We start from the raw sequence: 21476 nt of genomic DNA, 5'->3' as shown, positions 1-21476 counted from the left end.
TTAGGACTCCTGCTGAGCACTGCCGGGGGCCGGAGCTGCTGGGAGCAGGACTTTTCTGCTAAGGACCCCTGCTGAGCACTGCCAGGGGCCGGAGCTGCTGGGAGCAGGACTTTTCTGCTAAGGACCCCTGCTGAGCACTGCCAGGGGCCAGAGCTGCTGGGAGCGCGCTGGGTGGTTGCTGTGAGTGTGGAGAGGAGGACCTTTGCCTGAGGTAGCCTGTTCTGTTTTAAAGGCTTGAAAATGTGGGTGCTTTCTACTTTATCTACCTGTGCCAATGTCATAACTACTCTGATGGCTTTCACTTTGTGGTTTTGGGACTCAGTCTTTTGGTATCTTAATAAATTTTCTAGTTTATTTCCCCAAATGTCAAACCTGACGTATTTTGTGATGGATAATTATATCAGCATATTTGTAATCTCTATAGGCATTGTGAATATGGCATTGCTGATACACAAGCCCATATCTTATGAGCCCACTGATATGGGATAGTGAAGGGGGCAGGAAATTAGCAGTGATAAATTACTCAAGGAACAATGACTAGATCCCTTTTACATTTTCTCCAGTCTAAGAGCTAAGTACAGGCACCAAGTAAGAAGGTCTAAGAAATGTGATTCCACCATTAAACTCAGGAAAATGAAAGTGAGAATGAAGGGGGTGTGGGTACTAGCAAGAGTTTTTTAATGGACAGAGAGGACACCTAAGGAATTTTGGCTTATCTTCTTTTCTTTTTTATACTGGGTCTCCCTATCTCACTTAGGCTGGAAGTGCAGTAGCCACTCATGGGCCTGCTGATCTCCCTGGAAGCACTGACCTGCTTTATTTCCAACATGGGCCAGTGTCCTCCTGTCTGGGGTTCAGTATATTGGTGTCAGACTTAGTGTGGACACCCGATTTGTTTTAGCCCTACTGTAGTTCAAAACTCCTGAATGTAAGTGATCCACCTATCTCAGCCTCCACAGTAGCCTCGACTACATACTGCATCACACCCAGCATTTGTTTCATTTCCCACCAGGCTGCACTCTTCTGGACTTCATCAGTGCTCTCCAGAATCTCATCATCCTGCAAGATTATTCCAACACTGGTACTCTCACACCTCTCTTCAGTATTTCCTGCCCCAGGGGCTGATCTCTCCCTCTGATTAGAGAGACTGGAGGGTGGACAGTGGTAAACTCCTCCATTAAAGGAGGGCAACCATCTCATCATTTCATACATTCTCCTGGACTTCATCATAGCAGCAATGACAGATAGCCTCATCACGCCCCCATTTTCAGTTTCTTTTTATGTGTTTTCATGTGTTGTCTTTCTTCATTAGATTGTGAACACCCTGAGAGCCGGGAATATAATAAACTTTTGTTAAGTACCTCCATGCCAAGCACCATGCTTAACGCTGGGGATAAAAATATGAAAAAAAGAAGGCAGTCCTTGCCCTCAAGGAGCTTACAATCTAATTCAGAAGCTGAAAAACAGGGGGAGGGGAAGAGAGAAAGTACCTAATTCAGGGGTATAGTGAAATCAGTCAGAGAAGTCCCAGGGCAGCCAAGTGAAAAAGGAGGCATGTGAGAGGAGCTCTCTCCTTAAGTGGAGGTTTGGCTTTCAAGGCACCACTCCCAAATCAGAGCAGAGGGTAGGCAAGAGGTAGAGTCCCAATGCTGATGAAACTGTAGAGGATGATGAAATTATCCTAATAATGAGCCTCCTGGGCTATGGTGGAGAAGTCCCAAAGCAGACTGCCTTTTGCCTTTCTTTGTGCTTAGTACAGAGCCACAGCAAGTACTAAATAAACGTTTACTGTGGCCATAACTGTTACTTTCATAAAACAACAATAACAATATGAGATTAAGGGAAAGTGGAAGACTATCAGAAGCCTACCAATGTGTAAACGGGACTAGATGGCCACTTTCTTGTTTTCTTTTATTTAATATTATACATTCCTATAAGTCTTACTTTAGGCATAGAAATCTGCCTCCTGCTTATCTAGAAGAAAACAATAGCTGTCAAGAATGACAAGTCACATTAGGACTCCAACTTGTCAACTATGATACTTACAGAGTCTTAAACAGTTTAAGATATGTTACCCCTCCATCCCATACCAATGAGATTTTGATTGAGCAACAAGCTAACTTTAAAATAACCCTAAAGCACTGACTCCTGATGACCTATACAGGTCTTGGCTTAATAAACCACCAGAAATGAAATTCATTTACCAACACAATCAAAAATCCCCTCAGAAGAGGGTATGTCATAGACTTAGAGCTGGGAGAGACATCAGAGGTCCTTCTTTTACTAATGCTAAAAATGAGACACAGAGTGGTTAAGTCATTTGCACCCAGGTTGACATAGGTGGTAAGTGGCAAAATCAAGATCTGAACTCAGTTCTTCTGATGCTAACTAAATTCAGTCTTCTTTTCACAGCCAAGTGATCCAAGTTTTTCAATAGTGGCCTACATGATCAGAAACTTATGGGCTGCATCAATTCACTTATTCAACTATAATTCAGCTTCAATACTTGCTAGCATGACACCTATTCTTGTGACCATAGAGCTAGGGTTACAAGGAACTTCAGCTTTCATCTAGTCTAAATTAAGCTGTCATTTTACAGTTAAAGAACACTGCCCAAAGGTTAAATGATTCGTTCAAGATGGTAATTTGTTGCAAGCAGCGGACTTAAGCTGACGCGGGTCCTCGAATTCCAAGTCTAGAACTCTTTCCACTGTATGATGTAGTAGTTGTGACAAGTGGTTGATTAGCTCTAATGGCCTCCCTGTCAATTACCTAAGATTTTGGCTAAAATCTCAAGCAGATTGCACTCGACATTTAACCCATAAACTACTGGATCTTTAGGCCTAAATATGGCTCCTCTCTGCTAGTGGTTTTTAGATTTGCTAATCCAAAATTTTAAGTTCCCCAAATCTGACAAGAAAAATAAAGAACTCATCCTGATGCCTTCAAATAGAAATGTATAACATGGGAGACAGTTTTCTTTTGAGGACATGGACCTTAATTCCTTTAACAGCTCTTTCCAGCAAACATTCTTGCATTATGTAGAGTAGATCAATAGCATACTGATACCACAGCAGTATTCTTATTTACGGATAGGAAAAATGAGGACCCAAGAAGGAAAAAGGTCACTTACATCCAGTGAGTTAATGAACTGAAAATAGAAGTGTTTTAGACTCTCTCTGTTCTCTTTGCCAGCCAGTGCAATGTTCTTCAAATATAAGGCTCAGCTCATACTAATAGCAGTTAATATTTATATGGCATCTTAAAATTTTACAGAAACACTTTAGATATAATATTGCATTTGGTCCTCATAATAACCCTGTGAGATCAGTGCTATTATTATTATTCTCATTTTATAGATGTAGAAACAGAGGCTGACAAAGGATCACCTAGCTAAAATTCAGGTGCTATATCCACTTCAACAACTTAAGGAATAGGTTTATATTTCATGGTCTTAATCCTATCTTACTTACCCCCAAAGGACTCCAAATTACATTGTTCATCAGCACTATAGCTGTTTCTGTTTTTAATGAGTTTCCTTTATCACTGAGGTACATCCCTTCCTTTCATTCAATCTTGGAAATCAATCTGGTTTGGAATCTGCACAAAGAAGTCACAGAGGTAGTTTTATATCCTTTAATACTATACCTGAAAAGCTTGTTCAGTTAAATTGTTAATGATTCTTTGAATGGAAAAAGTGTGTGCTGAATTTAACTTGGGAATCAAAAATCTATTTGAGGCTCACTTACTTTACAGATAAACAAATTGAGGATTAGAGAGATTACAACCTTGCCCAAGACCACCCACCTAATTAATAATAAAACCAGAACTACTTCCCAGGTCTCCTGACTACTTTAGTACTTTAGTGGCCTCCCCTTTCCCCACAGGGTCTCTTACATATGAAGAGATAACTGAAAAATGTAGTCTTAGGAAGTTAGTGATGAAATATACTTTTACTCTCTAGTATGCTGATCCCCAAATTATTTAGATTTGAAAAAGTCTATCGTTTGCTCTCATCAAACCCCCTTCTATTCTACAAATGCCATGTGGCATGTAATATGCATTTACAAAGTAAATTAGTTTTTGTTTTGAAGAATTTTTAGAGAATTAAGTGACACTCCTTCAAAGAGTTAAATCCTAGAGTGTCACAAAACCAGATGTGAAGATCCAATTCCATATTCCACAAATTAGTCCCTCTCCACTTGCATAATCTACTATCACCTCATTTTTTCCTAAATTCAAACTCATCATCTCCCAGTAAGTTGTTTCCCTTCCCAACAACCCCATTTCTGTTAGCATCATTCCAACTAACTCTTCCTATCACTCTTTTTCCCTTCTTGACATCATGAAGTTATAGTAATACCTTTGACTTTTTTCCTTTGACTCCCATTGCCTTATCTTCAGCTGATTCCTTTTAATGACATAAGGAAATCCCTGGGCCATTTCAAACTGCTAGTAAAGAATATTTCTCTGGCCTTCATTTAGGGTTTTTAAGAATCTGCTACCTTCTGGTCTCATTCTCAGCAAGATGGTATGATCTTGGTGGCTTTTTTTCCCCCTGGTGCTCCTAGGACCCTCTATAGTTTTGAGCATATCAGTCAACATGAGGAAATGAAGGCATGACTTTTCTAGTTCTCTCCTCCTGCAATATGCAGGAGATTTAGTTGTTTAAATAAGAAAGTATCTCAAAACTAATTCCTAATCTCTAGTACTTCAAATCCTTTAATATGCTAATATTTGTTTCAAGACTGATGTTCTAATTTTCTTGGACCTTTTATATACATATTCCATAAAGATATCCATCCAGCCTCTTGATGTGCTTGACAACTAATCTGTGGTTTTAAAACTCTGCATCTCAGTTTGCAGAATAGTTAAAACATCTGTGTGCATTCATAACAAACTGCATTGGCTGTTTTTCAGTGGAATATATTCTCTCCATTGTGAAGCTGAGAAGGTAGAGTTTTGGAAGTTATATGATGACCCCAATAGTAGCCTGGGTTTATTTGGGTGGTAAAATAACATATTCCGGGGTTACAAATTCCAAGTCCTGATTCTGAGTTCTGAGATCCAAACTGCAAGTGATTCCCAATGAAATTTCTTCCACTTACTAGGCTGGTGGGCCAACTGTTGTTTTCCCAGCCAGTCACAGTTCTGCTGCATTTTTTGTAAATCTCATTCTGTCTTAACGTCATCAAAACTCTAATGAATTGGATGACTGGCACTGTTAGGATCACTGTCTGGCTTACTTAGGGAATTATACGGTTTCAACTTGTCATGCAATTTGAGGTGGGTATTAAGTGCAGATTTCTGAGTGAAGTCCTTGCCACACTCACAACAAGAGAATGGTCTCTCCCCATTGTGAATGCGCTGGTGGACCTTCATATCAGCCTTGAGACGAAAGCTCTTATCACACTCTGTGCACTGGAAGGGTCTCTCTCCTGTGTGCACAAGCTGATGGTTGAGCAGATGGCCTTTCTGATGGAAGCTCTTGTCACACTCAGCACAATGGAAGGGCTTCTCACCAGTGTGTACTCGGAAATGTTCGGTGAGTTTATACTTTTGAACAAAGCCTTTACCACACTCACCACAGGAGAAGGGCCTCTCCCCACTGTGGAGACGCTGGTGGACTTTCATGTAAGCCTTTCGACAGAAACTCTTGTCACACTCAGGGCACTGGAAGGGTCTTTCACCAGTATGTACAACTTGGTGTTTCAGGAGATATTTCTTTAAACGGAAACTCTTGTCACATTTTGGGCACTGGAAGGGCTTTTCTCCAGTATGCATTCTCATGTGAGTGGTAAGTTTATACCTTTGAATGAAGCCCTTTCCACACTCATTGCAGGTGAATGGTCTATCCTCACTGTGTTTGCGCTGATGGGCCTTCATGACAGACTTCAGGCGGAAGGTCTTGTCACACTCAGAACACTTGAATGGTTTCTCCCCACTGTGTACTCTGATATGAACTGTGAGTGCAGACTGCTTGGTAAAGCCTTTGCCACAATCAGCACAGGTGAATGGCCTCTCTTTACTGTGTAAGCGCTGGTGGGCCTTCATGACAGCCTTTAGGTGGAATCTTTTTTCACATTCAGGGCACTGAAAGGGCTTCTCTCCTGTGTGTGTAAGCTGATGGGTGAGAAGGTCCCTCTTCTGGCAGAAACCCTTGTCACACTCTTGGCACTTAAAAAGCTTCTCCCCCATGAGATTTCTGATGTGGGTACTGAGTAAAGATGGTTTAGTAAAGCCCTTGCCAAGAGCAGAGTCAGAAAATGGCCTTGCTCCACTATGCCTTCGATGGTGGGCTTTCATGACTGCTTTCAGGCGGAATTTCTTGTCACACTCAGGACACTGGTAAGGCTTCTCACCACTATGTACTCTAATATGTTCAGTCAGTTTATATTGCTGGGTGAAGCCCTTTCCACAATCACTGCAGGAGAATGGTCTCTCTCTGCTGTGTAATCCTAGGTGGGCTTTCATGACAGCCTTCAGACGGAAGCTCTTTTTGCATTCAGGGCACTGGAAGGGTCTTTCACCCGTGTGCAGACGCTGGTGATTGAGCAATTGTCCCTTCTGTCGGAAGCTCTTGTCACAGTCAGGGCACTGGAATGGTCTCTCCCCAGTATGCAAACTTTGGTGGTTCAGTAATTGTCCCTTTTGTCGGAAGCTCTTGTCACAATCAGGGCACTGGAAAGGTCTCTCACCTGTGTGCACAAGTTGGTGGTTCCGTAAGTCTACTTGGCGCCTGTAACTCTTTTCACACTCACTGCACTGAAAACGTTTTTCTCTTAAGTGAATTCTTTGGGGTAGCTGGGGATCTGATGGCTTATTGAATTTCTTTTTGAACTTTGGGTATTTGCACAGTTGGTCTTGGCAGCAGCTCTTCTGGTGGCTCACCAGGTGATCATTTACCTGGAATTTTTTTCCACAGACAGGACAGGGGTAGACTCTCTGTTCTGGGGGAGTTTCCTGGACCTTAGGTGAATCCTGGCTTTTGTGGCATGGTTCTTCCTCACTCTGGATGGATGGTTTAGTGCTACAGATTTTTTCCTTTTGGGGAAGCGTGTCCTGCATGCACTGGCTCTTCCACATGACATCAGGTCTAGAGCACAACTCTGTCTTTTTATCTGAGCAAGATCTATATGGGTCCTGCCTTTGAAGACCATGTAAATGACATTCTTCCTTGTCAGTATTCACAACTCTTTGGTGCCCTGAAATGAAAAACAAAGATCCTGTCCTTACTCACTTCTATGTTATAATTCCCTCAACTCTTGACTATTAAATCTATTCTACTCTGACATGATATATAGAAGACACTTGATATTTCTATTCAAAAACTGTTTTATTTTGTTTAAATGTTTAAAACATATGGTGCTTTTAAAAGGGTCAAATTCTTTTAAAACAGAGCCATCTGTACTGAGTAAGGAAATCCTTATGGCTGAAGGCATAGTTGTATATTTTTAGAACCCAAATATATTATTTGAAGTAGATGGCATTCTCCTCTTAGTCAGCAAAATTATTTCCAATTGATTAAAAAAAAAGATAAACATGAGCATTTACTTTGTTGAAGATTATAGAACTGATATATAATATATGTAATACTTCTCTTCAAAGCACCATCTTTCCCTCTCATACTCAGCAGAGTCTACAATTGAGACAAAGTAGTTAAACTCTTTTAGGGAATATTATTATAGTACCTAAAGAAAAGACACTTTGAGGGAAGCTACAGGTATTAAAAGAGCCCAATGAACTATGTATAAATCCAGGGATTTCAGAACAGAGTCAAGTTATTCTGACAATGAGCTACAGGGAACAACAAGGTCATATCTTTAACTGCAAAAAGTGACACCAAAAAAAAGGAAAAAAAAGTGTCATTGAAGCATTTTTTAAAATGTACAGAAGAGAACAAAAGGAAGTTCAAGGTGGGGCGGCTAGGTGGTGCAGTGAGTAAGAGCGCTGGCCCCAGAGTCAGGAAGGAGGTCCCGGATTTGGTTCTGGCCTCAGATTCTTAACACCCACACACAAAAGAAAAGTGGCCGTGTAAGTTACTTAACCCCGATTGCTTTAAAAAAAAAAAAAGGAAGTTCAAGCGGAAATGGAGATGGTCAGAATGATCTGAGTTATGTGAGAAATGCTCCTTCCTTCTTCAAGGACATGTGATTTCATCAGAGTGGGTACCCTCCCTCCAATTGATGCAGATTACAAATCCTTCCCTTAAGGATCCTGGGAGACAACTGTGGAGCAGGACCTCAGTGGAGGAAAATCACTAAGTACAATTAAGAACTGAATCTATGTTTAGTGTAAGAAGAATCAAGAATAAGACTATTTCTTGGGACAGATAAAGTTAACAGATGATAGAAAGAAAGCTAAGTTATTCTATTCCTATTGTGTACATTTTTTCTATCAACAAGACAATAGAAGCACCGATGGGATTTTGGCAGTGGAATGACAGTCAGATGAATGAGTGTATCAAGAAAATTAACTGGTCAGTGAAAGGAAAGATGGAATGGCTGAAGGCAAGGAAACTGATTAGGAAACTACTGCAGGAATTCAAATGAGAAAGAATGAGGGCCTACATTAGGATATGTCAAGAGAAATATAAAGTAATGGATCTGAGGGAGGAGATAATGGGAAGAATAAAAACCTATGGTTCAGCATGGAGAATTAACCAAAATGAAGCACTATGTAGGGGGAAAAGGATGAGTTCACCTTTACATATACTGAGTGCTGGCAGAAAATCTAGGTCAAGAAATTGAGTAAGCAGTTGAAAACAGGGGTCTAAACTCAGAAAAAAGGCCAAGTTTAGGCGGTGTTCTACAGATGTGACAGATGAAAAGACAAACAGTTGTAACCATGAAGCAGATATGAATAATTCATTAGCTAACATTTGCCCTTCCTGTGATGACAGGGAGACCAAATAATAAGCAAATTCTGATGCTAGTCATCTGACAAAAACAAAAATTTTTGTTGTTCCTAGACAACACCAAACCAATTTTTTGTGTGAGAGTCATGCTTAAGCACTCCTTATATAGATATCTGGGAAAGAAGCAGAAACACTCACACTAGTGTCTGAGAACAAAGAAAGCTTGGAACAAAAATTGTAAGAAATGGGATAGGTTGCTGAGAATTTGCAAAGGTCTGTATGAGACATTAATTTATAGTGGATATAATAATCTTGATTTCATTACTTTCTTCAACAGTAGTTAGTTCTTCAACAGCAAGTAGTCAGCTGCTCAAAAACTGGACTTAAAGAAAGCAAATGTTTCAGGAGTAAGAAGGCAGAAATAATTGTAGGAAAAGAGGCCAAAGACTCTAGGCTTGTGGCAAGCACATCAATGGGTAAAATTTGTCCCCATCTATATTTCAACTACAGCCAGGATTCATCCAAAAGGCTGTGAATAGTTGGTTTCAACCTATTTTTTTTTCTAGCACAGTGACTTATGTCCTCAGTGGGACCACTTTAATATTTCCTTCCTATGTACAAGACCAAACCAAATTAGACAATCCTATCAATCTGGACTTAAAGAGTATATAAGATTCTTCCTTTGACCCCTACTCTCCTCATAATATTGCCTTTTCTCCTCCACTATATTTTGTCTAACATCCTACTTCAGTAGGTCAATAAAACACTTTTCCTATCTGCAAATGGAAAAACCTTAAGAAAGGAAGGCCTAGCTAGGTGGCACAGTGAATAGAGCACCAGCCCTGGAGTCAGGGGGACCTGAGTTCAAATCTAGACTCAGACACTTAACACATAAACTAGCCATGTGACCACAGGCACGTCACTTAACCCCAACTGCCCTACCTTCCCCCCTCCAAAAAGAAATTAAAAAAAAAAAAAGAAAAGAAAGGAAGGCCTTGGTTCAGTGTAACAATGGAATGTCAATAACCAAATTTTGAATATATCAGGTTTTTCTTATACCCAGTCAGAAGACTATCTCTGCTAATCTAGTTCCCCCCCCCCCAAAATAAAACTTAGTCTAAACACCATAAGAAAAGATCCAAGAAACAGTGTGGAAAAAAACTTCACTATTTCATAGCCATGATTTTTCACTTACCCCATAACAGATGTGTAGAAGCACTCTTCAAGTCATGTTGCTTATCAGGACCATATCTAATTGCCATTTCTCTTTTCATTAAGTTCCCATGATCTCTAATGAATGGCTCTTCACCCCGCTCAATGTGGGATATCAAATCTGGTTTGGGAATGGCAGAATCTGCACAAAGATTACAAAGAGTTAATTAAATTTCCTCAAAAGAGAAATCTGAGTACACTGACAATGACTGCTAAAGTTCTCTTGATTCATTAAAGATGGTAAAAAAAAAAAAAACTGAGATACTAGAGAATAAAAACTGACACAAAGAAAAAAATGGATCACATTCAAGAAGCAATCACTAAATATTCTGGTTCTGAGACATTCACTGTTTGATTTCACCAAATCAAACACAAAATACAGCATTTATGTACTTAAGTCAGTTAAATTTTGGTTCAGGAATGCTTTGAGAGTTACATGACATTCCATGAATTGACTGATGACATTGTTACCTGGGACAAGGTCAAATCTGATTTTAAAGCAATTAGCTCTGACTTAAAAGTTCTCTTCAGGGTTCTATAGAGTATTTTTCATCACCATCCAGCCCAGGTGGCTGAACAGTGAGGCCAAGATCTGAGTAACTGCTCCATACAGTCTACATAAATGGGTGTTAGAACAGATACAATATAAACTCCTTGTTTTAATTTTCAAAGACCTACACAATCTAGCCTTAATCAATCTTTCCAGCCTCACAGGATATCTGCAATTTAGTCAAATTGGTTTTCTCCCTGCTCCTCAAACAACACTCATATCTCCTTTACTTTGCACCGGCCATCCAATATGCTTGTAATGCACTCTCTCCTTACTTCCACCCCCCAAAATTTCTTCCTTTAAGATAAAGCTCAAATATCATGTTCTGCATGAAGCCTTTCCTGATCTCCCCCCTTCACCCCAACTATTGGTTCCCTCCTTCCCAACTCATTTAAGTCAGTCTAGCAATATACCCTGAAGAAGAGACAGGTTAAAGCATGTTCCAGGCAAATCAAACCATCACCACTATCTGAACCACCACCTCAGTCCCTGATGGAGACAACCCAAGACCCCTAAACCCAAGAGTCTCTGGAATAGCAATGTTTTGAGCCCAGTGCCCAAAACAACATCCTGACTCCTGTAGAGATGAAGCCTGGCAACTGCTCCTGCAGGGGCTATAGTCACATCTACTAAAGATCTACAAAAGAAAGTTCTTACCATCAAAGTTTTTGGTACTATTAAAGGTTCAGCATCAGACAATGATATGACTGTATCAGTGGAGATGACATTAAAGAAGAATTACTATCTGTTCTGCTGCAGCACCCTAAGGACCATGGGACCTTTCCATCTGACTTGCAACTGAAACCTTCCACAGGTGTTATCTCCTTCAATGTGGGTTCCTTATGCCCAAAGGGCTATAAAACTGTGCATACTCTTTGACCCAGCAATACCACTCCTAAGTCTGTATAACAAAGAGATCATAAAAATGGGCAAAGGACCCACATGTACAAAAATATTTATTGCGGTTCTTTTGGAAATTGAGGGGAAGTCCATAGTTGGGAAATGGTTGTGGTATATGAATGTAATGGAATATTATTGCTCCATAAGAAATGATAAGCAGCAGGAAGACTTCAGAAAAAGCTAGAAAGACTTACATAAACTAATACTGAGTGAAGTGAGCATAACCAGGAGAACATTGTACACAGCAAGAACAACATTATACGATGACTAACTTTGACAGACTTAAGCTCTTCTCATCAATTCAATGATCTAAGACAATTTCAAAAGACTCATGATAGAAAATGCCATCCACATCCAGAAAAAACAACTGTATGAATTCAGACAGAAGCACACTATTTGCTCTCTCTTTTTCTTTGTTCCTTCTTTCTTGTGGTTTCTCCTATTGGTCCTAATTCTTTTTGATGACATGACTAACGTGAAAATATGTTTAGTATGAATGTATATGGAGAGCCTATATTAGATTGCACATTGTCATGGGGAGAAAAAGGGGGAGAAAATTTGGAACTCAAAATCTTATGGAAGTGAATGCTAAAAACTAAACATAAATTATAAAAAAAAAAGTGTGACTTCCCAAGAACAGCTACTGTCTTTTCTATTCATATCCCTGGAACTTAGCATAATGCTTTGCACATATTAAATGCCTAATAAATGCTTCATTATCAAGTTATATTTAACTGCTTTGTATGTATTTATATGTATTCACTTCATGTTTATGCTACATATTTTTACATGTATTTGTTATCTCCTCCATTAGAACATAAGTGTCTTGAGCGTAGGAATTATTTCATTCTCAGCATTTCTATCCCTAGCAGAGTGCCTGGCACATAGTTTTTGACTGACTGAAGTCAACGGTAGAGAAAAAGGCCAGGTTATGGCTTAAGTATCACATAGCAGAGGTGCTGAGGAGCAGAAAGTTCTAACAGTCCATATGTAAATCTACCATAATTCTGGCTCCTACTCTCACTATTCTACTGAAAATGTTCTCATTTAGGGGCGGCTAGGTGGCACAGTGAATAGAGTACTAGCCCTGGAGTCAGGAGGACCTGAGTTCAAATCTAATCTCAGACATTTAACACTTACTAGCCATGTGACCTTGGGCAAGCCACTTAACCCCAATTGCCTTGCCTTCCCCCCTCCAAAAAGAAAAAAAAAAGTTCTCATTTAAGGTCACTAGTCAACACATTAAATCTAGGTCATTCAAGTACCTCTGCAAAACCATTCCTACCCTATGCATGTAATCTTATTTGCCAATATTACCCAAATCAAACCCTCTGCCCAATAAAGTCTCTTTGCTGTTCTTCACAGCCTCTACTTTTGCTCATGCCTTGAGGATTTTCAACCAATTTTAATTTGGATAAGGACAGCGATTATTAAACATAGAGATGAAATATTCAACTATTTCTTCAATGCCTTTCCAAAGGCATTCTTTCCTTCAAAGTTCCACTCAAGAGCTCCTTTCATGAAGCAACCCCTAACTGTGTTAAGGTCTCTTCTTTGAACTCTTGGAATGCTTAGTCTCTTTTTTCAAAATGTGGCATTTCTATGACATACCCAAGAAAAAGATGCTACTGTTCTCTACTAGACTCATAGGCTCTTAAAGAAAACCTAATCCAGTACCTTCCTCCTATGTCCTCATGGTTCAGATGGAGAAAGAAGTTTAGTCACAGAAGTGGCCTGGCCAGATCACAGAGTGAACTAATGGCAGAACCGGAAGATCTTCTGAGTTTCAGCCCTGCATCATTCCATAGTCACTCTATCTCGCTTACCATAATGGCTTCATGTACATGTTTTATTCCCCCAACAAAATGGTAAAGTGACAGAAGAGACTGTATTTTCTATCTATGCTATGTCTCCTATAATGCCTAGCATGATGATTTATCATTTATCATTCAAATATCCAATAATTTGCCTCATTTACCATGACTCAGAAATGACGAGAAAGAGGTTAACTTAGGAAACGTAATGAAGGGATTCATGGAATAATTGGGCAACAGTAGTGTTATTCTTCAGCATCCTACACTCAGTCATGAAAAGCCTCACTCTGGCTACCGACGTCAATAAGAAAAAAAATAGACTTCATATCTCCAAAGTGGATTACTGCATCTCCTTCCCTGTCAGACCACAACAATCAGTGACTCTCAATAAGACTTTTTCCAATGTTCACAGCTCCTTGAGGCAAATTCTATGTCACCATTTGTAGTGCCATCATTTTCAGAGCTACCTTCCATGTTATTTACACCAGTAATTTTACTGAGTTAAAATCCATTGTAACTCTCACTCATTAATGTTATTTCTATCTTTTGAAGCAACACAAAATAAGTCTACTATCTCTTGAACATACTAGACCTTTAAATACTTGAAAAGTCATTATATCCACAATAAATCTTTTTTTTCTCAATGTTAAAAAGCTCTAGTTACTTTAACCTTCCCTTGTGAGATGATTTTCAAGCCTTCCACTAACTTCATCATCATCCTCTAGACTCTGACTAGTTTGGTAAATGTCTCTCTTAAAAGGGGCCCAACACTGAGCAAAATTCCCTACATGTGGTTTGACCAATAAAAAGCAGAGTGAGACTACTGTCTCTCTGAATTAGACATTATATAACTAATGCAACTCAAGACTTGGTTTATAATTAACTAACTGTTCCAGTGTAGTAACTTTTTAAAATTAATTTCAAATAGAAAAAAATCTATTTTATCTCCCTCAACATTGCCTCTTCCCATCACTGAAAAAAAGAAAAGGAAAATCTTTTTAACAAATATGCAAAACAAATACAAATTCCTTCATTGGTCACATCACAAAAAATTATGTCTAATTTGCAGCATGCTTCATTATTGGTCCTCTGGAATCATAGTTGGTCATTGCACCAATCAGGGTACTGAGGTCTTTCAAGGTTGTTTTTTCATTGTTGTTATTGTTCTCCTGATTCTGCTTACTTTACTTTTTTATCAATTCATACAAACCTTCCCAGGTATCTCTGAAGCTGTCCATCTCATCAATTCCTATGGCACAACATTATGCCATTACATTCACATGCCATAATTTGTTCAATCATTCTTCAATCACAGCAAGATCTTTTTCACACGAATCGATGTTAAATTAATGTTCTCTCATTCTGTATTTTGAGCAACTATTTTTTAACTTAAATGCTGGGCTTTTATATTTATTCTTCTTAAATTTCATTCTGTTTGTTCCAATAATCATGTAAGCTGATAACAAATTTAAAATCCTAATTTTGTCACCTACCACATTAGCTCTCCCAACTACCTTTGTTTCACTGTACATTATGATGTTCAATATCTTTATCTAAGTTATTTATAATAACCTGTTAAACAGAACAGGGTTAAGGGAGAAGCAACATGGCAAAGCAGCGGATAAAGAGCTGGGTTCAAATCCTGACTCTAATACTTACTGGCTTTTTGACCCTGGGAAAATCACTTACCTTCTCAGTACCCCAAGGCAACTCTCTAAGATTATAGGTTGCAGATTAGTTGCTGATCTGCACTGGTAGAGGGAGTTTCTTCATTGGAAACTCCCTATATCCATGAAATCATAGGTCTGGACAAATAAAGAAAGAGGGCTAAGAACAAAGTCCTGTGGCACACTTCAAGGAATAAAATGCTCCTACAGGCGGACATCAACTCATTAATGAAGCAGTCTTTAGATGTAGTTAACTAACTAAAAATCCATACAACCAGTTTAATCTAGCATATATTTTTATATCTCCTACACAAAGACATCAGAAATTCTGATAAATGCCTTGCTGAAATCAAGATATGACATTTGAAACAACATTTTGTAGTGGAATAAGCACTGAAGCTAGAGTCAGGAGAGATCTGGATATGAATCCCAATTCTAACCCTAACCGTGTGACCCTGGGCAAGTCACCTGACTTTTCTAAGTCTCCATTTCCTAATTTGTAAAATGAGAACAGTATTATCTGCTGTACTTACCTAACAGCATGTGGTAGGCACAAGTAATATAATATAAAGTGTTTCATAAAATTACAAAGGGCTAAATCATGGTCAGGTATTATTACTACATCTATAACTTATCACATTATATTATGACATCTATGAAGTCTCCTTATTTACCAGTCTCAGAGCTGTATCAAAAAAGAGAACCAAAAGGCTCAATGTAACCTTCCATTTCCACTCCTTTCACACATTCCTTCTTGAGTTTCCTGCTTAATCAATGGAAGGGCAAGTATTGTTTTTATAACCTGGCATAGCAACAATGCTAGTTTTTCCATTGATTAAAGGGCAAATTCAAGAAACATTAAGTGCAAAGCTCTGTTAGGCACTCAAAACACTGCAGGCACTCCTTACAAAGCATTAACAAGTAGATCTGTAGAAACCACTAACTTGGCCTAAGTTTCTGAGAAGTTGTCAGAATAAAGGACTGGATGACCTCATGAAATCACTAATTCCTAATTTGTTAAAAGACATTCACAAAGTTCCTAATGAATATATCTTACCCAGGGAGAACAGGATCTCATAATTGACAGTCATCACATGCTTGTAAAGCTCCTTCTGCCACCTGTCCAGGTTCTTCCATTCTGGTTCTGAGAAATACACGGCCACATCCTCAAACTTTATAGGCACCTGCAAGCAAAGGAAGTTTTTATTTCAATGCCAGCTCAGACACATTATCTCCTAATTTTAAAAAGACAATTTAATTCCACTCCTTCAAATAGGGTAAGAACTTGTTCTCACCAAAGGGTCTAGTTAATATTTTGAAGGTGATTTTGTGCTTTTTAGCCCTACAAGAAGAGATCTATGAATGCATTTTCTAAGATGGCTGGCCCTCTTTCCCACCACAAAAACTTTGGTGTTTGGTAATTACAGTAAGTAGATTTATTTTATTAATATTTATTAATATTATTATTAATTACAGATTTAATTTTATAAAACCAGGAAGACCTTGCAGCTATAGATTGGTTGTATTCTACATATCTACTATTCAGTGACACAAGAAGATAATCTGCAGAAAAAAGCATCACCGACTTTTCTAAATTCTGATATATTTAATGCAACAAATAAGGTTCAGTTTTGTGCAATTAAATGTCTTTCCATTTTCCTACATTTCACCTGCAGGTTTTTGTGTCACACCTATGCCTGAAGAGGTGTCCACAACTGGCCCTAATCTATTTCAGTAAAATGAAAAGTCAGTGAGAAATGGGAAATGGATTAATTGACACCCAATAAAACGGTGCAAAAACCTGGTACAAATGGAAGATCTTTACTATGGAGACTATTCCAATTGAAAGGGGAAAACCCTCTTGTTACAGAGTGAGAAGTCAGGTCATCGAGCATTTATTAAGCACCTATTATGTGCCAAGGAAAGAAAAACATATAGAGGAAAGTAAATCTAAACAGGCTTCTAGTCATATTTTAAGAATAGGGGCAAGAAGTCTTATCCCAGAAATAAAAATCTCTACTCTGTCACATTGTAGGAGAAAGGAAAGAAAGCAACAAATAAGTAAGATTTTTAAATTGAAGCACAAAACAAAAAGTTTGCAAGTTTAGATGTAACCTCAAAAGGCACGGCTGGAGTCACTTTCCTACCTTAAATCTCAAGGTACCAGTGGTCATATTCATTATATATTTCCATTGAAACACCTGCTTCAATAGCTTATAGAGAAGCAGCATGGTATAATGGATAAGCAGTTCATCTCAAAATGAGGAAGATCTGAGTTCAAGAACCACTTCTTGACATTCCTGGGTCATTTATTTAACCTCAATGATCCGGGTAACTTTTTTTTTTGGAGGGGGGAGGGCAGGGCAATTAAGGTTAAGTGACTTGCCCAAGGTCATATGGCTAGTAAGTGTTAAGTGAACTCAGGTCCTCCTAACTCCAGGGCTGGTGCTCTATTTACTGCACCATCTAGCCACCCCTGATCCTGATAACTTAAGACTATAAATTACAGAAAGAATACTACCTTCACCTATAGAAAAAAATTTCCTCATCTAGAAGTTCCCTAAATTAATTAAAATCATAAGCCCCAGACCCTAGTACTTATCCCTATTCTTAATTTCCTCCATGTGAACACTAACTCTTTTGTAGGTTAAAACCTTTCTATAACAGATGGTCTTACAAAATTGCTTTGGCCAGGAGCAGCTAGGTGGCACCGTGAATAGAGCACCAGCCCTGGAGTCAGGAGGACCTGGGTTCGGATTAGGCCTCAGACACTTAACATACACACACACACACACACACACACACACAAAACTAGCCGTGTGACCTTGGGAAAGTCACTTAACCCCAATTGCCCTCCATAAAGCAAAAAAAACCCAAAAAAACAAAAAAATCGCTTTGGCCAAAAATCCATCATCCCAGGCCGGGATCATAGATCTTGAGCTAGGAAAAGCCTCAGAGGCCATATGGTCCAACTCTCCCATTTTACAGAGGAGGAAACTGGGGCGCAGGAAGGTGACCTGACTTCACCCAGGTCATAGTCAATGCTGGAGGCAGGATTTGCACTCAGATTCTCCGGCTCCGGAGCCAATGCTCTTTCTCAGTTTAAGTAAGCTGGTCCTCAGATAAGAGACATGCAAGGATCGATCAAGTTTCCAGCTTTGCAGGATCCGCTGCAGTCACAGCCTTTGAGAAGCCGGGGCTACCTCCATGCTACGCACAGGGAATATTAGAGAGGCCCTGGGTAGAGAACATTTCCCATATATAGGAATCTCACGGGCCATACTGTCTTTTACTTGTATCTCCCTTACCACGATGATTTCACGTACATGTTTTATTCCCCCAACAAAATGGTAAAGTGACAGAAGAGACTGTATTTTTTATCCATGCTATGTCTCCTATAATGCCTAGCATGATGATTTATCATTTATCATTCAAATGTCAAATAATCTGCCTCATTATCACTTTCCCTCAGTATAAGGAGATGTTAAAACGGCCTCCATCGCGCATGTCTAAAGCACAGCGGAGGTTCCTAAAGGCTCCAGGGCATTCACTGAACACAATGGCCTCTGTTTTTCTCTCCCAGACACCAAGATTTTGCCACAGCTATCCCGGGGTTATGGGTCTCCCTATTTTTGCTTAGGCACCCCACTTCTCCCCAGATGCCCCAAGGTCGGCTCCCGAGATTCCTCGGGGTCCGGCAGGCCCCGTGTCCGTGGGGAAATGGCTCACCCGCACAGGAGCCGCCTCGACCTTTTCCCTGCGTCTCCTGGCCACTGGCCCGGAGAGTTCCACAAGCGACCCTGGCAGGCTGGCCCCAAGCTCCGGAGAGCCGGGGACGGGCGGCAGGGCAGGCCTCTGTCCTCTCCATGTTCCCGCTTCACCCATTTTTGTTCTCCTCACGCGGCGGGGTTGCCAGGGACACGCGGAGCATCCTGGGATTCCTGCTTCCTTCTCCCCTTCCCCCTTGTTCCGGGAATCACTTCCGGCATCTCCAGGCAGACGGCGCCCCCTGCGGGCTAGAGGAGCAAAGGGGCTTCCGTCCGGCCCATAAGCCTCCCTTCCAGCTCCCAGGGCATCCGTCTCCCGAGGCTGGGCAACCTCCTGGCAGTCTGTGTACCCTACCCCCGTACTCTCGGGTGACCCTGCAGAATGCAGCACGCACACTTTGTACCGCCAGAGCTTAGGACTGCGCTCGGCGTTTATAGGTCCAATCGAATTGAATAGCGCCGCTCTAACGACCGTTTTTTCTCACAGGGGGTTAAAATCTGGCCCTGTGACTTTGAACAAGCCTTGCTACAAAATGGGGGTTTGGACAGGCCGGCCCCCGAAGTCCCTTCCAGCTCGCAGCCCGGCATCCCTTGGTTCTGAGCCTTCACCTCACGGCACTGGTAGCGGGCTGCGCAGCGCCGACCCAGCCTTCAGACACTTGCGTGTCCGCGTCCCCTCTAAGGCGCGCCGTCTCCAGGCTGGCATCCCCGCCGTGTTGCGCTGCCCTCGCCATCCTGGCTGCCCTCTTGGATATTCTGTGGCTTGTCAATATCTGTTACTGTGCCTGGCCCATGATGGGCGCTTAGTAAATGTTTATTGACCATTGCCTATTTTAGACATGATAGCTTTAGTTCTCCCTCCTGGCGGTCACTTCACAACCAATCTTTGTTTTCTAACTGGTCTTAAAGCTACCTACGCAATTCCCAAAACTAATGCACTACTGAGAGAACTGGACCCTCTCAGCAGTGACCTTATCCTAGGAGGCTGCCTCCTGTGGGAAGCAGTGTACATTCACTCCGTCCAGTATTTTTACAAAGGTGAAATGAGGTTAAAATGGGTATTGACACCAGCTCTTCTCTGCCTTGTTGGCTTCCTCTTTGAATCACTCACTACCTGAGCCACCGCTTAAAGCTTGGATTGGACCATTGCTCAGATTCAGGAACTCCTTCCTCAATCTCTTTCAAAACATTTCAGAATTAATATAAACCTAAGTGGATGCACAGGGAACTCAGTCAGCAGCTTAAATTTTAAAAGAACATGTACAGAAAATGGAAGCAAAGGTAAGTAGCTGTAGGATGAATTTACAGAGGAGGAGGTAGGGTCCCCTAAAAATAATAGTGCCAATAATGCTAAAGTGCAGAAGAACTGAGACCAGTGATGAATAAAAAGGACAAAAAAACTAAGAGAGAAAGCTAGATTGAGAAAGGGATAAGACCATTTGTTAGGGTGTATAATATAATTGACTTGGGGGAAGGCTAACTACTCCACTTGTTTTTTTTGCTTTAATCTTCTACACCAAGGAGAAATGGATTGACAGGCAGATACAGCCAAATTCTGAACTGATCTTCAAAAAAGAGATGGAAGTAAATTCTTCACATTCAAGCCTGGTAAACTTACTTTAACTCCCTAAAAAATTTTCTTTAGAAAGCAGTATTAAAAAGATGTTTGGAAAGGGAAGTGGTGATTACTAATTGCTTCAATGGGTTCATCAAGAACAAGTGATGTTTTATTTTTCAGTGGTTTCTTATATCGATATATGAGGGGAACACTGTGGATGTGCATTTCAGTGAGGCACTTGACACAAATCTCTTATGATATCTTGGCAGAAAAGATAGAAAAATGTGGGTTAGATGATTTTACACTTTGATGGATTTAGAACTAGGGATCAATGTCAGCATGGAGGGAGATCTCTAGTGTAATGTCCCAGGATCTGTCTTTGCCTCTATTCCTTATTTTTGTTATCAGTCACTTGGATGAAGTCATAGAAGACATACTTAACACATTTACAAATGTCACAAAGCTGGAAGGGACAACTTATGATCTCAACAGGTTAGAAGAATGAACTGTATCAGGGCAGACATAATTGAATAGAGATAATGAAAGTAAACATAAACAAAGTCTTACACTTGGGTTATAAATGCTGAGGTACAGTTGAATAATCTAATCTTTCTTCCTTGGATGTTATTGTTAAGTCATGTCCAACTCTTTGTGACCCTGTGGTCCACAGCATGTCATTTCTGTCCATGGGGTTTTCTTGGTAAAGATAATGGAATGGTTTGCCATTTTCTTCTCCAGTGGATTAAAGCAAACAGATTAAGTGATTTGCCTAGGGTCACACAACTAGTAAGTGTTTATTATCTCTATTTAATTATATCTGCCTTTCTTTTGGCAACAATAACTGGTTTGGCTGAATCTGGAATTGTATCTAATTCTATGCCATTACTATGATTTGTTCTAATCCAAACTTGGTCCCTATAAAGCTTATTTCTCTCCCCCTGAAATTCCATGTTAATATAGGACAGAGAAACTTGTTAGTTCTCTTTGTTAATCCTTATATATTAGAGACCCAATCCAACCTATAGGAAAGAAAGATTTGAGGAATAAAGCTAAGAAAGTAAAACATATCACAATCATAATTTTTTCTCACTCACCCCAAAATGATTGCTCAATGGTCTTAAAGTCTAATTGTGGATGAGAACCAGCTCTGG

General features: G+C 40.1%; 1 protein-coding gene across 2 annotated transcripts; it reads right to left on the bottom strand.

Moving 5' to 3' along the window:
• Positions 1-12: 12 nt before the first annotated feature.
• Positions 13-18965, bottom strand: LOC138157445 (zinc finger protein 425-like). 2 transcript variants are annotated; one of them, XM_069083023.1, is made up of 5 exons: positions 18730-18965; positions 16058-16184; positions 10053-10211; positions 4364-7205; positions 13-3600 (listed from the first exon to the last, which is right to left on the bottom strand). In XM_069083023.1, exons 1-4 carry the CDS (start codon positions 18883-18885, stop codon positions 5200-5202), a joined length of 2448 nt encoding a protein of 815 aa, XP_068939124.1. In that variant the 5' UTR covers positions 18886-18965; the 3' UTR covers positions 13-3600; positions 4364-5199. The 2 variants fall into 2 exon arrangements, with proteins under 2 accessions (XP_068939124.1, XP_068939133.1); XM_069083032.1 differs by lacking the exon at positions 18730-18965 and adding an exon at positions 15023-15138 and having other exon boundaries at positions 16058-16189.
• Between the last annotated feature and the right edge of the window lie 2511 nt (positions 18966-21476).

The sequence above is a fragment of the Petaurus breviceps genome, unplaced genomic scaffold (assembly GCF_028583685.1).
Source record: "Petaurus breviceps papuanus isolate PSGF00001 unplaced genomic scaffold, PetGlider_PUasm1.0 115, whole genome shotgun sequence".
In the NCBI taxonomy this organism is placed as follows: Eukaryota; Metazoa; Chordata; class Mammalia; order Diprotodontia; family Petauridae; genus Petaurus; species Petaurus breviceps.
Note: the sequence above shows the minus strand (reverse complement) of the source record. Positions and strands in the feature narration are given on the sequence as shown.